Source organism: Nyctereutes procyonoides, unplaced genomic scaffold (assembly GCF_905146905.1).
Source record: "Nyctereutes procyonoides isolate TBG_1078 unplaced genomic scaffold, NYPRO_anot_genome, whole genome shotgun sequence".
NCBI lineage: Eukaryota > Metazoa > Chordata > Mammalia > Carnivora > Canidae > Nyctereutes > Nyctereutes procyonoides.
In genome coordinates, this window is record NW_026575141.1 from 15,742,617 (window position 1) to 15,757,393 (window position 14,777).

General features: G+C 40.5%; 2 protein-coding genes across 4 annotated transcripts in view; one reads left to right on the forward strand and one right to left on the reverse strand.

The window, feature by feature from the left end:
- PEX1 (peroxisomal biogenesis factor 1) overlaps positions 1–6,687 on the reverse strand; it is a 40,828-nt gene extending 34,141 nt beyond the window's left edge. Inside the window, exons 1-2 of one of the 2 annotated variants that reach the window (XM_055307444.1) lie at positions 6,513–6,683; positions 2,300–2,443 (exon numbers count right to left, since the gene is read on the reverse strand). In XM_055307444.1, coding sequence (XP_055163419.1) covers positions 2,300–2,443; positions 6,513–6,641 — 273 coding nt within the window. In that variant the 5' untranslated portion in view covers positions 6,642–6,683. Of the gene's footprint in view, positions 1–2,299; positions 2,444–6,512 lie in introns of both variants that reach the window. The other variant, XM_055307445.1, reaches the window with a different exon arrangement.
- A 314-nt stretch (positions 6,688–7,001) lies between these two features.
- RBM48 (RNA binding motif protein 48) lies at positions 7,002–14,540 on the forward strand. Of its 2 annotated transcripts, XM_055307624.1 has the most exons (5): positions 7,002–7,118; positions 8,333–8,523; positions 10,745–10,890; positions 12,379–12,947; positions 14,298–14,540. In XM_055307624.1, exons 1-5 carry the CDS (start codon positions 7,008–7,010, stop codon positions 14,382–14,384), a joined length of 1,104 nt encoding a protein of 367 aa, XP_055163599.1. In that variant the 5' UTR covers positions 7,002–7,007; the 3' UTR covers positions 14,385–14,540. The 2 variants fall into 2 exon arrangements, with proteins under 2 accessions (XP_055163599.1, XP_055163600.1); XM_055307625.1 differs by lacking the exon at positions 8,333–8,523 and having other exon boundaries at positions 7,009–7,118.
- Positions 14,541–14,777: the final 237 nt, after the last annotated feature.

Sequence of the window (14,777 nt, forward strand, 5' to 3'; positions counted from 1 at the left end):
CAAGGCATCCTGTCAGTTCAGGTCTTGATCTCAGGGTTGTGAGTTTGGCTTGAATGGGGCTCCCTGCTGGGTGTGGAGCCTCCTTTAAAAAATAAATAAATAAATAAATAAATAAATAAATAAATAAATAAATAAATAAATAAATAAATAAATAAACAAATAAACAAACAAATAAATAATAAATAAAACCATTAACAGAAATGTAATTTAAACATGTTAGAAGAAACAAGGTCATCAAATCATGGCTTGATCTAGTATATACATACTCTACTATTTCTAGAGGTTTTACTACTGTTAGTTTTATAACAAACCTCAAGCCATGGTGCTTCTAGAAAAGTAAAGAAAAAAAAATGCAGAGACAGAGATCAGAGCCAGTTATTTAGGAGTATAAACATTCACAACTGAAAGTAAGGTAAAACAGATGTGCCCTCACTCCAGCCTGTCGATGTATGTGAAATTCTAGTGTGTGTCAGAAGCTGGAATCTACCACCTTACTTTCTTCTGCTTTTCTTTTGGCATTTCTGGGGATTGAGGATTAAAATCCATAGTTACTGAGTATTAAATGCTCCAGTGAACCAGCCCTTCCCTCTCTGCTTTTGCGGACTGGAGCAGAATCTCCCCTTTCCCTTCGTGGTATTACTACAATGTACAGAGGATCTGCAGACACTCAGGTAAAAGTTCGCTCTGAAGCAAACAGGCATTAAAAACACACAAGACTATTCAGAGGCTGATGACGACAGCAAGGTCGGCAACAGGAAGAGGGTGTTTCCCATCAGGAAACAGAGACAACAGAGCTTTAACTGGCTATGCAATCCTGGGCGAAATGTTGTGTGTCCCCAGGTTTGGACAGCAAGGCACAAAAGTTAGTGATGTCCAGGGTCGCTGTGGGACTGAAGTTTTAAGATTCTACCAGAGAGGGATCCCTGGGTGGCTCAGTGGTTGAGCATCTGCCTGCGGCTCAGGGCATGATCCCAGAGTCCCGGGATCGAGTCCCACGTCAGGCTCCCTAAGGGGAACCTGCTTCTCCCTCTGCCTGTGTCTCTGCCTCTCTCTCTCTCTCTCAGGAATAAATAAAATCTTCAAAAAAATAATAAATAAATAAATAAATAAATAATAAAGATTCTACCAGAGATTTAGGGTAAGCAAAGGACTAATACTAGGCGTATGGATGTCTCATTAGTGGCCTATACGCATTATCAAAAACATGCATAAATAAAATTAGTCTGTGTTCAAAACAGTTAAAAAGATGAGGCACTTTTTGCATATGTTGTGGGAAACTGGTAATAGAACGCATCTATCAAAATTTTAAATGCAGAGTCCCCTAGACTCTGCAATTCAATTTGTATTATTTCATTCCATGTATATGTAGAGATGTTCAATCCGTATTGTTTGTGATACATGGAAATGTATCTCTGATATATCTTGTGGAGAAAAATGGCAGAAAACGTATATGATCCCATTCTTTAAACCCTAAAAGTATACTGAGATCCCAACATACAATACACACTCGTTCTGAGGCTGGGGTTAGAGAAAGAGAAAAACATCTTTTTACTTTCAATTGTAAAATATTTGTAATGAATATGCATTACTTCTGTAATTAAAAATATTTAGAAGGGAATAAATTGGTGAATAAAATGAAAACATAAATCTAAGTCCTTGGGGACACATGGGTGGCTCAGTTGGTTAAATGTCTGACTTCAGCTCTTGTCATGATCCCAGGTCCTGGGATCAAGCCCTGCATTGGGCTCTCTGCTCTGTAAGGGGCCTGCTTCTCCCTCTCCCTCTGCCTGCTGCTCCCCCTGCCTATTCTCTGTCAAATAAATAAATTTTAAAAATATTAAAAAAAAAAGTATAAGCCTTCTAACTTTGGGGATTTACAATCTAAGCATATTAAATTGATAGGCAAGACTAAAATAGAAAAATATTAACTCCTTTGTTGGATAGTTTTTTAAAAATCAAGTATGACCTTGGAAGATTATAAGGTTTTGCAGAAACATATGAAGTTCAATAACAGTAAGTAAAACTCAATAATTCATAAAGCAAAAATAATTGCATACAAACAGAATTAGGGAACCTGGAAAGTAAGTAAAATAGAACACAAAGTCAAATAGGGAGCAGACTACAAGATAATAACTGAACAATAGCATATAGTTAACTTGAATATCCTGGACTGGTTATAGCAGCACAAAGTTAGGTATCCTTTCATCTCCCTAAAAAAATTAATCTGAACTTTTTCTTTCCATTGCTGTGTTGTGTGACATTAGGAGAAAGTCACAGTCATCAGTCATTTTGTACTCACCTGGTCCCCATTTGAGAGTCCAAGTTTCTGACCAACGTGTCTATTAATTTCAGCCACATTTTCGCCTTCATCACTAAAATGCCTGCCTTCCACCCAGCTCAGGAATGCAGGTTGGTGACCCCAGGCTACTTCTATAGCTTGATTCTATTTATTCAAGAAAGAAGAAAGGAGGAGGGGAGAAGAAATAAGAAAGGAGGAGGGGAGAAGAAATTAGAAAGGAGGGATGAGAGTTTTTATCTTTTATGTGAATCCAGTAACGCATATAAACTATTACTGCAACCCACACATACAAAAAGAGTTCTATGGACAGGTGATAGCTCTCTGTTGTGTACATTAGAGCATTTAAAAAGTTATAATCATTTTCAATACCCAAAGCTGGTGATGCTGTGGGTGGAATCCGTGTCCTTGTATTCTTATGATGGCATTACAAATTCATTCAACCATTCCAAAATTCAAAATGGCAATAGGTAGCCAAAGAATTTACTTACACTTTGAGCTATATATATATATGTGTGTGTATATGCATATATATATATATATGAGTACTTATTCTGAATTAATGATTCAAAGAAGAAAACTGCACCAGAACATACCTCTGCAGTATTTTCTATAACAGTGAAAACAAAGGTCTATTAATGGGGAAATTATTAAATAAGCTACAAATTTACTATTTTAGTAAAGCTATTTATCATTTAGAAATATACCATGATTAAAAATGTAACAGTATTTATTAGAGAATGTACACGGTAAAGCACAAAAATTACAAAAGCATAAAACAATTCCTGTTCCCAGAGTACTTACTGTTAATAGTTTATGTACACTTCCAGAAATTTTATATTACACAGCTTCTTAAATAATTTTGAAAGTTTTACAACTATGGAATTATAATACAAAAATCAAAATATAAAATGTATTCTCATTAAGATCAGTTATATAAAATATGTTAAGTTTGTGGCTAAGGACTAAAAAAACAAGATTTTCTATGATCAAAGAGTTACTAACTCATTATTGAAACCTTAAAAAATATGTAAACTTGGAAAGAAAAAAGGAATTACTGATATTTCCTCCACAATAAGACAAGTACATGAACAATCTTGTCTATTTCTAGCCAATCCTGTTTTTGAGGCAAATTCTTTACATAGTTGTATATTATAGTCATGATTTAGTATTTTTCCAATTAATATTGTCTCATAAGCATTCACACACATATATCATTTTTTCAATAAAAAGTAAGGACACTTCATTAATAGCCATCAAAACTTACCATCTCAGGAAGTTTTTGTATTAAAATCATTTATATCAAAATAAATTCATCAAATTATTAAATATTAAATTCACTCATTTACATCAAATTTTACTATCTCAAACTAGTTATAGGCCACTTACTGTTCCTTTAAATAGGAAAAAAAAATCTCAAAATATGTTTGAGCAACTTGAGGCAATATAATGTACTTTAAATTAGCCATGTTATTAAAATGTTAAAACTTCGTATAGAAGAAATTCATCATGTATCACTTAGGTGTGTAATTTTTCTCACAATTCACAGGGTAGTCCAACTGCCCAAACTGACAAAACCTTTCCCCCAAACAAAGTGTGATCAAGTATACAGAGCCCAGGATTTGGAGTCAAATTCCAAATTACTATGTCAGCTGTGTGCAAACTGAGGTTATAAGGGTGAAGGTGACCAACCCACCAGGTGCTTTCCACACAGTTTCATCAGAGTCAGTGGCATATAATCCAGATCATCTATTTCATAAGAAGAAACTTTCAAAACCAGAGATGTTAAATAGGGAAATACAAAATGCGTCCCAAAGTATCAAAGAGGAGAACTCTACCAACTCACTGGAAAAAGGAAAATCAACAACTTTATTAAACAGGAAAAATACCTTAATTTTTCATTTGGTCAAAATGTCGTAACCAGCTCTACAGTCAGTCGTAATATATGTTCAGTTGGAGTTAGTACACTTTGCAGACTACTGTGAGTCCACATTCATGTAAACTTTTTCCACCTGAACCACAGAACCTCGGGCAAAGAGAAGCAGCCAATAGACTGGAGAGAACGGTGCTCCTTTCCCAGGAGGCCAATCAACAAATGACTGACCACCTGCTTTTGCCCATACCTGCAGTATCTGTATCACTTGGAGGGAACTTTCCAGTGAAATCACAGGCTTTCAGGCCCTTGGACCAGCCAGATCCGAGGCCTGGGTTCTCCCTTGCTAACACAAAAGAAATGCTAAGTTTGTACCCAGCCATTTCTGGATGGAGATTTAGATTTGTCTGCATTCAGTGTGGCTGCGAACCCTCTCCCCATTTCAGCAATCACAGGAAGCACGGAGCCCAGCATACAGACAAAATAACGGAGTTAGAGCAATGGTTCTCAACTGGCGGTGATTTTTGTTCCCAGGAGACATCTGGCAACATGTGGAAACTTTTATTTTTTGGCTGTCACTACTGAAGAGGAGATGTACTACTGGCATCTAGTGGAAAGAGGTCAAAGATATTGTTAAATATCTTAAAATACTCACCACAGTCCCCCACAACAAAAAATTACCCAGCCTCAAGTGCCAAGATTAAAAAATCCTGGGTTAAAGCATCTACTGCGTATCCAGCCCCAAAATAAGTACTTGGATAAGCAAAAGATGATACTTGAAACATAGAATAGAGTACAAGAGGGATGTGTCACATAAACAGTAAAGTTTTGAAAAGGAGACAAATGTGATCAACTACGAATTTGAAAGCCAGATGGAGGAGGTATAAGATTATGCTCAGCTTTTGAAGGCATGAAATGAAGAAAAGCGTTTTGGGGAGAAAGACTAGCATGAGTAAGAGTACAGAAGTAGGAAGGAGCTGGGTTATGAAAGAAACAGTGAGAAGGCCAGCCTGGATGCTGCAGAGTGAGAGACAAGAGAACAAATTAACTAGAAATGGTACCCTCCCTAGGACTGCTAGTTTCCTAACATGTGGAAGTACAGAAATGACCTAGAAACCCCAGGTCCCTATCACCATTAACATTCTATGATTCTATAACAGTGAGTCTCAGTTCCTTTGCATCCACTAGCCCAAAGATATTTTTATAATTACAGATGCCTGAAGCTCACTCACCAAGATTCTGATTCAACAGGTCTGAGAAAGGACCAGAACACTCCCATTTTTAAAAGCTTCAAGGTAAGCCTGACACAGGCCAGAAAACCACTCTTCTGACCCTCATCCCCTTACAGCATTACAGTATTACGTACTCCACACTTCAGCCCAAAAAAAATAATTCAACACATTAGCTCCCAATTCATGACTTCCTGCTTTAATAATTCACCTATGCCTTCTAGTCCAATAATTCTAAGGGGGGGGGGAATAATCTAGAAAAAACAGTTCCAGAGAAGTAAGATGGAAAGGTAGGGTACTTAAAACTATTGGAAACTCTTAAATATCCCCCTCATGATTAGCCAGTTGTGGGTACCATGCATTCAGGGTTTCTGAGGATTTCAAATATCCCATCCCTTTGCCTGCATAAACACAAACTCACCGACTACATACAGGTCTCTATCTCTAGCTATGAACATGTGGATGCTGTATTTCTGCCAGTAATTAATAAAAAAAGGACGACTGACGGCAGAGGCTCAAGTAAGCCTACCTATGTACTTCCCGGTATGCAGAGTTCTCCTGCACACCCCTGGCACACCCCGGGCTGGGGGGGGGGGGGCTCTGGTTAGTGACCTACTCCGCACGGAGGCTCCGCTGTTAATCTACAGGGGCTCTGCCCACCGAACCCGCCCCTCCCTCTGGAGTCCAGGACCGCAGTCGTGCAGGGATCTGGAGATCACTGCCAAGAAAAACATTTTTCGAGATAAAAATAAAAATTAGCGACTTCCCAGGAGCTTTTCCAAACCGGAGTGAGGAATATTTCTGAATGCAGACGTAGACTGTTAGGATGTCTGTAAGCCCAGTCTCATCGAGTGAAAACACCTGGAACAGGGCAAGTTGAAGGCCCAGGGCTGCACGACCTGCCCCCGCCGGCCGTGCCCTCGAGGGGCCCTCAGTCCGGCCTCTCAACGGCTCGGCGGCGACGGCGGAAAGGCAGCCCTCGCCACGCCGCTCCGGGCGGGGGGGCCCTGGGGGTCGCCGCGTCCCTCAAGGGCCTCAGCCCCGTCCGCCCCCAGGCTGCTACCCCGGTGTCCCGGGTCTGGGCGGGGAGCCCCGTCCACGGGCGGCGCGGTACCTGCAGCAGGTGCAGCTGGGCCACGAGGCGCCGCGGCAAGTGGAGGAAGCAGTCGCGAGCGTTGGTGAAGACGACAGTCGCCGCCACCTCACCCCCGTCTGCACCCGCCAGGCGGTCGCCGCCCCACATGGTCCAACGGCGAAGACGCCCCCGCCGCAGCAGCCCGCTCCAGCCGACGCCCGCCGCCGGGCAGGCCGAGGGCGTCGGAGCCGGAGAAGATCGATCGGCCCCGCCCCCTGCGGCCACGCCCCCTCGCCGCGCGCCCGCACGAGGAGGGAGGGGCAAGCAAGCTTCCCGCGCAGTCTGGGGCCTCTCCGCCGCGCCGCCGGAGGGCGGCACCTCGCTCCCCCAAGTCTCGCTCGCCGGAAACGCTGCGGGCCGCCGTCGACTCTCCAGCCAATGCAGGCACGCCTTGGCCCATTCCCCTCCGTCATTGGGTGAGCGGGAGGGCGGCCCGGCGGATGTTGTCGTTTTGGCCGGAGCCAAGTAGGCAAGATGGCGTCGAGTGGCGGGGAGCTCGGGGGCGTATTCGATCACCACGTCCAGAGGGCTGTGTGCGACACGCGCGCCAAGTATCGGGAGGGGCGGCGGCCTCGCGCTGTCAAGGTAAAGTGACTTGGGTTTTCACTCGCTGTCCTCGATAGCTTTATCAGGCCCGGCTTGATAGATGAAGGCTTGAGGGGCTGCGGGCCTGCCCCAACCAGGCATCGGAGGTGGGACGAGAGGCCGGCGCCCAGTTACCAGACGCTCTCACGAACTCCTCGGCTACCTGCTAGAACGTCAGCTCCGCAGGGACGGGGCTCTGCTTTAGTCTTTGTATCTTCCGTGCTTACGTGGTAGCGCCCAGTGAATCGTTCTCGCTCGCTCTCCACTTAACTGCTCCTGAGCCAACCTCCGGAAAATATGTCCATTGAAGATAGTCTGTGTTTTAATTAGAGGCCCTGACACGGAGGGGTGAATTTATTCTTTATTTTTTATGAAGACCGGCTGAACAGAATGTTTCTTCTTTTCAGGGCTTTAAGTTTTTTTTTTTTTTAATTTTAATTCTAGTATAGTTAACCTACAGCGTTATATTAGTTTCAGGCGTACTATATAATTCAGCACCTCTGTACGTTTAGTGCTCATCATTGTACTCTTTAATCACCAGAGCTTTTTTCTTTTTTTTTAAACTTTTTTTTATTTATTTATGATAGTCACAGAGAGAGAGAGAGAGAGAGAGAGGCAGAGACACAGGCAGAGGAAGAAGCAGGCTCCATGCACCGGGAGCCCGACGTGGGATTCGATCCCGGGTCTCCAGGATCGCGCCCTGGGCCAAAGGCAGGCGCCAAACCGCTGCGCCACCCAGGGATTCCCCCCTCCCCCTTTTTTTTAAATAGAAGATGTGTCTTAGGCCTCTTTGGAAAATACATTTTTTAATTTAAATTCAGTTAGCCAATGTATAGTCCACAGTTTCAGATGCAGATGTTCAATAGTTTATCAGTTAGGTATACCACCGAGTGCTCATAACATCATGTGCCCTCCTTAGTACCCATCACGGAATTACCCCATCCCCACCCACCTCCCCTCCAGCAACCCTCAGTTTGTTTCCTAGAGTTAAGAGTCTCTCTTGGTGTTTCTCCCTCTCTGATGACCTCCCGTTCAGTTTTCCCTCCCTTAACTACGATTCTCTGCGCTGTTTCTTATATTCCGTGTATTAGTGAACTGGAGAACTGGAGAGTATTATGTTATTTGGTGAAATAAGTCAATCAGAGAAAGACAGGTATCACATGGGTTCACTAATATGTGGAAAATACATTTTTATGTGTCTGCATTTCTTTTAGGTATATACAATCAATTTGGAATCTCGGTACTTGTTAATTCAAGGAGTTCCTGCAGTGGGAGCAATGAAGGAATTAGTTGAGCGATTTGCTCTATATGGTACAATTGAACAGTATAACGCTTTAGATGAATACCCAGCAGAAGACTTTACGGAAGTTTATCTTATTAAATTTATGAATTTACAAAGTGCAAGGTAATGTGCAAGTTAAGCTTAAGTTTCATTTCCGCCATTCCCATTGCTATCACATTGGTCCCAGTTATCCCTCGTTCATACCTGAATTACTGAGTAATGCTGTATTATTTTAATCTTACTCCAGTCTTTTTTTTTTTTCTTTTTAAGATTTTACCCATTTATTCACGAGAGACACAGAGAGAGAGGTAGAGACACAGGCAGAGGGAGAAGCAGGCTCCCTGCAGGGAGCCGGACGTGGGACTTGATCCCAGGTCTCCAGGATCACGCCCTGGGCTGAAGGCAGGTGCTAAACCGCTGAGCCACCCGGGCTGCCCTATCTTAACTCCAGTCTTAAATGTCATTACCTTGCGTAACAATCTTCAGTCATATATTGTGGTAGATTACAAAATAGGTTTGGATAAGTTTTCGAACTTCACTGCTTACTAACATCGTGACTTTGGACAAGTCATTTAACCTCAACAAGCCTGTCTTTTCTAGTCTCTGAAATCTGTATGGTAAAAGGACCTACTTTGAGGGTTGTGTGAGGATGGTATGAAATAATCCACGTAAAGGGGTGAAACATAGTGCCTCCTGTTGAGAATGCAGTAAACATTAGCTATTGAAGTTCTTTTTTTTTTTTTAAACCTGCTGGGATTTTTTTTTTTTTAAGATTTTATTTATTTATTCATGAGAGACACAGAGAGAGAGAGAGAGAGAGAGAGAGAGAGGCAGAGACACAGGCAGAGGGAGAAGCAGGCTCCATGCAGGGAGTCCGACATGGGACTCAATCCTGATCTCCAGCCGCTGAGCCACCTGGGCTGTCCGCTATTGAAGTTCTTAATGCTATGCACCTATGTGAATTGACTCAGTCTTTTCCTGCCTTCTGCATAAATTCTGTGCTTCAATAAGGGGGAAATGCCTCATCTAGTTTTATGTTTACCCCATTCTTGTCACTAATTTGCTCCAATATCCATCCTTTGGCTATTACCATTCATACTTCCTTTTTCTCTCTTTTTTTTTTTTTTAAAAGATTTTAATTACTGTATTCCCAACATGCTCAAACTTACAGCACCAAGATCAAGTATCACATGGTCTACCGACTTAGCCAGTCAGGTGCCCCCCCATTCACATTGTCTTTCCGTACTCCAAATAGCACTTGCAGTCTGCCACAAAAGCACTTGATTTTTTTTTTTTAATTTTATTTATTTATGACAGGCACACAGTGAGAGAGAGAGAGAGAGGCAGAGACACAGGCAGAGGGAGAAGCAGGCTCCATGCACCGGGAGCCCGACGTGGGACTCGATCCCGGGTCTCCAGGATCGCGCCCCGGGCCAAAGGCAGGCGCCAAACCGCCGCGCCACCCAGGGATCCCAAAAAGCACTTGATTTTTATAGGGTTATGTATTGTTCTCAGTTTGCTCCCTTATGTAATCTCACTTCCCCTAACCAACTTCCCCTCATAGTTAGGGAAGCATATTTTCTAGAGTTTTTGCATCTCCCACAGCACATAATACGGTAGGTTGTGGAGTTCCGCATCTCAATTTGAATCATAGCTCCACAAACTAGTGTGAGCATGGCTAAATTATAAATCTCCCGAGGCCTCCTTAGGTCCTCACAGGGTTTTATGAAATCTTAATTCAGGTGAAGCACTTAGGGCACTGCCTGGTGTGTGATAAAATCTCAATAAGTATTTTTATCATTATCCCTGGACACACAAGTACTTAAATATTTATTGTTGTATAATGCTTAGCCAGTTACAAATGTTTGAAAAGTATTTGTTGAATATCATCATGTAACTTTCTCATTGCTTATATATTCAATATTTACTCAATTATTGAAGACTTTATAATTACAATATTATTTTTGTGAATCCATTGTGCTGAAAAGGCTAAATTGGGTATGAGCTAACTCTTAAGGAACATTTAACACATGACCACAGATTGTGTACCTCAAGTTAACTATTGGCTCCTAAGTTGGTTAAAGGGAGTCTGGTTATGTGTGGATGACTTAGCTCAAAATCTGTTAGTAGTATAGAGCGAGGGGATGAAAGGCTTGAAGAGTACGCACTAGATCAGTAGAGTCAATACACCATACACAAGTAGAACATCTTAACTCCCAAACCATAGGATGTATGTACACCTAGCAAAACCTGGACTTTTAGATCAATGCATTGCATACTATTTCAGCTTTCATCCTAAGTAGGTCAAGATTAATAAAACATGCTATCACATATTTCTGTTTAGGACAGCCAAGAGAAAAATGGATGAACAGAGTTTCTTTGGTGGATTGCTTCATGTATGCTATGCTCCAGAATTTGAAACAGTTGAAGAAACTAGAAAAAAATTACAGGAGAGGAAGGCTTATATAGCAAGAACTACTAAAAATAAAGGTTTGTAAAGCCAGGTACTAAACATCTTTTATGTGTCAGGCACTCTGCGAGGTATATCATCATAAAGCCTCCCAGTCTAGTGGGAAGAGAGATAAATAATCACAATATTCATTAACTATAAACTGCAGGATTCTGTGCAGCACTCTCAAGTAATCTGGGCTGGAAAGGGAAAGATGTTAGTTTGTGAAAAGAGTCCTACAGGATGAAAGAGATGGCTGAGTTTTGAAGGTCAAATAGACATTACTCAGAAGGGGAGATGGAAAGGTAAGCCAGGTAGCATGTTTAAAGAACAGAGGAATAAGTAGGCATCATGTGTATGAAGGAACTACAAGTAGTACAGGGCAACCACAACATGGGCTGCTCCTAGAAATAAGATTAGAAAAGAGGACAGGAACTGAATCATGAAGTGCCTCGTGTCTGTCCCATGCTGAGGAATTAAGGCTTGACATAAAGGCAGTGAGAAACAATTATGATTTGCAGACTAGTTACCTACTGGCAATCTAAAACTATTAAATGTGAAAAAGTCCCACTTTTGACCAGTTGCTGGCCAGATACGCCATATGCCCCACTGAGTTTCCCTAGACATAAATTACAGGTGCCTGGAATAGGGTCTCATGGGATTTGGTACAAGGATTGTAGGAACAGAGCACTCAGAATTGGACTAAAATAATGTGTGTGGTCTGAAATCTGAATAGTCCTGGAGGCTCAGATGACCAGTTTTCCACCCTTTAGTTGAAAGACCAAGTCAGTATCCACACAGTTATTGAATATGAGGAGTTTATGACTGGGGAAGTGGCCTGTGGCAGAGGTGAAGAGAAGTAAGGAGGAAAGACTCTTGGAAGACTTATTTGAAAATTTGGCAAGAGAACTGTTGAGAGCCCATGGTCATTAGTAGACCCTGAACTTTAACCCATGGGATATGTGAATAGTTCTAGGAAAACTTTATGTTTGTGTGGCAAATAAAATTACAAAATATGGGTCCAGCATACTGCCTCCTTTAAAAATTAAACAAAAACTAAGCAGCATGATACATTCATACAGTAGACTCCTCTGAAGCTGTGAAGAAAGAAGCATTCTATGTAATGACCAAGAAAAAAATCTCTAAGATCTCTAAGATCTACAGTTAGCTGGAAAATGCAAAGGAACAAAGAAATGGATATTATGGAAAAAGAGGAGTTGGTGGGAGAAGGAAAAGTAAGACCTAGCTGGACAGATAAATAAGAAAGAATTGGGATTACTTATGGAGGAGTGGAAACCAGGAAGATGGGGAGCAAAGAAAGAATGACACTTGACACTAATATATTCTTTATCCTTTTTAGCTTTTAAATACAAGGTATTGCCTGCTTAAGAAATAAATTATTCGGGGTACCATTGTTAACATTTAAAGTAATGTTTGTTTTTAAAATTATACTTTTCTGAATGATGAAAACAATAAAACATTTCTTTTTCCTCTTATCTCACCTTTTAAATTTAAATTGTAATGTGAAGATCATTACATAACAAAGAAGAAACCGGTTACAGAGCTTAAAGACACAAAAGATTTCAGACAGAACTTCCATTCAGGGACATCTGGATTTCGTGCAGTCACTGTGAATACTTCTGCTGGCAACTCAGACCCTTGTCTTCCTTATTCTTGTGAATTCCCTTTATGTTATTTTTCCTCAAAATGTACATGTTCGTCAGGGGAACATATGGGTAAAGCATCCAACTTCTCTCAGGACAGTAGAAACCATGCTAAAACAATGGAGCATTGTATGCACAATGACTCTTTGCAGAAGATACAAATGAAACCTTTAAAAAATTCTTTGGCCTTCCCTGGTGCACAAAAGGCTATTACTTCTTCAGAGGCAGTTGAGAGATTTATGCCTAGGACAACACAACTGCAGGAGCGGAAAAGAAGAAGAGAAGACGATCGTAAAATTGGAACTTTTCTTGAAACAAGCACAAGTAGTAATGAGGTTATGATTGGGCCTCTGTTACCAGACATACCTAAAGTGGACATGCATGACGACTCGTTGAATACCACAGCAAATTTAATTCGGAATAAACTTCAAGAGGTAAGATCAGTTTTAAAAAACTATTTTAAGAGACCATCTGGTCATAGGACTAACAGCTAAATCGAGATTTGTGGCAGCTAAAGTATTGTCATTAATTTTTTTCATTTTCAGTTTTTTTATTTGTTTTTCTACAGTTCTGTTGAATTAACTGAATTTGATTAACAGAAATGTATGTGCTTTGATGTCATTAATCCTTGCTTTAAACAATGTATTTCATATCATTCTAGCTCTAAACTATAAAAGCAGTGGTTTCAGTCAGTGAGGTTGGTCTGTGAGAATTGAGCCCAGGCCCTCTCTTTTTAAAGCTCCCCGGTTGGTTCTATTATGAGCCAGAGTACAGAACTGTTGTGTTGAAGGAAAATTACTACAACTTATTTCTTTCAAGTTATTACAAACTACATCAAATTAAAATGCTTTTTTCTTCTTTGATAAAGATAGCCATAGAAAAAGATGAGATTTCTAAAGACTAGCCACTACGGTCTGCATTTCAACATGTCAGCTCCTTAAATAGAATACAACTCGATTGTACTACTTAGGTAGTAATTTCTTTACATATTATTTATGTAATCATTTTACATTTTCCAAGCACAAATAAAAGAAAGCTAACATTTGAATTAGCTTTTGAAAGATACCTTTTTTATGGGGCAAACCTTGTAGAAATCAAGCTGAGGGAGAAAGACCATTCTCTTAAACTTTAACTCTAAGGTTCAGAGAGTGCTTTTTGTGTAATTGTATGTATATTTTACAGAGTGATTAAGGGAGTCTGAGGTGGCTTAGTTTATGCGTATTTTTTTTTTTACCTGAAAATTACTATCTCATTAAGGATGAGCTCCTATTTTATAATAACAAAAATCTATAAACGCAGTTTCCATGCTTAAGCCTCTTTTTAAAATTTTTAGTTTGTGCTGGCCCCCTTCCTTCCTTCAAATACGGCTGAGCTGAGGCATAGATAGAGATGCATAGCGCTCTCAGCCAGAGCAGACTGTATTTTCAAGAAAAAAGTTGTTAGGTTCAATTCCTAAAAAGGAGACAGCAGAACAACAAAAATGAGAAATGCTTAAATACGACTTACTACAGATGCTAATAATAAAGGATTGTTATAGAAGAGTACATATTTATTTTTCTCCCTTCAAATTTTTTTTCTTGTTAAATGGCTTTAGAAATTTTACTCCCATCAGTGTTTGGACAGAAAACTTTGCTCTGTAGGCTATACCCTGAAATTGGACTCACTCTGCCTCCAATGTGATGGCAAGATTTGAACTACTAGATGTAGATCCTACCTCTTCTATTAGTTTATTTATTCCTGTGCTATAAGGAATAAATGTTGGTGGTTTTCTTTTTTTAAACTAGGTAATTTCATCTGTGCCAAAACCTCCAGAAGACAAGCTGGAAGATGTGCATTCAAGTCGTCCATTAAAACAAAGAAGAAGAATATAGATTGCCAGCAGCAAATTATGTTTCCTGAGGGACTATTTATTATTTTTAGCCTGTCATTTTAATTCTTGAAGAGGTTGTACTGCTGGAATTTTCTAATGCATTCCTCTTTGTAATATCATTCAACCTACTTATTTAATAAAATTTCATCTTTTAAAATTAGTTTATCATGGACAAAATACATGCCAGCCAAATATATTCCTTAATAAAAGAAAACAACTTTTCCAGGAACTCCACCCAGTGATTCTGGTTACATCTTACTAGCTACAACTGGGCTCATGGCTGTTCCTAACTGGGGAGGTCTGGCATGGTAAATAAATGTTCAGGTTTTCTTTTTTCTTTTTTTTTTTTTTAGGTTTTCAACTTCTGTGGTTGAGGAAGCAAGAGAAAAGAGGG

What these genes read in the sequence shown, in the direction of transcription:
- RBM48 (XM_055307624.1), top strand. Translation starts at nt 7,008, where the DNA reads ATGGCGTCGAGTGGCGGGGAGCTCGGGGGCGTATTCGATCACCACGTC. An exon ending in GGCGGCCTCGCGCTGTCAAG is followed by an intron (nt 7,119 to 8,332) that starts GTAAAGTGACTT and finishes CATTTCTTTTAG; the next exon opens with GTATATACAATCAATTTGGA. An exon ending in TTCGGAATAAACTTCAAGAG is followed by an intron (nt 12,948 to 14,297) that starts GTAAGATCAGTT and finishes TTTTTAAACTAG; the next exon opens with GTAATTTCATCTGTGCCAAA.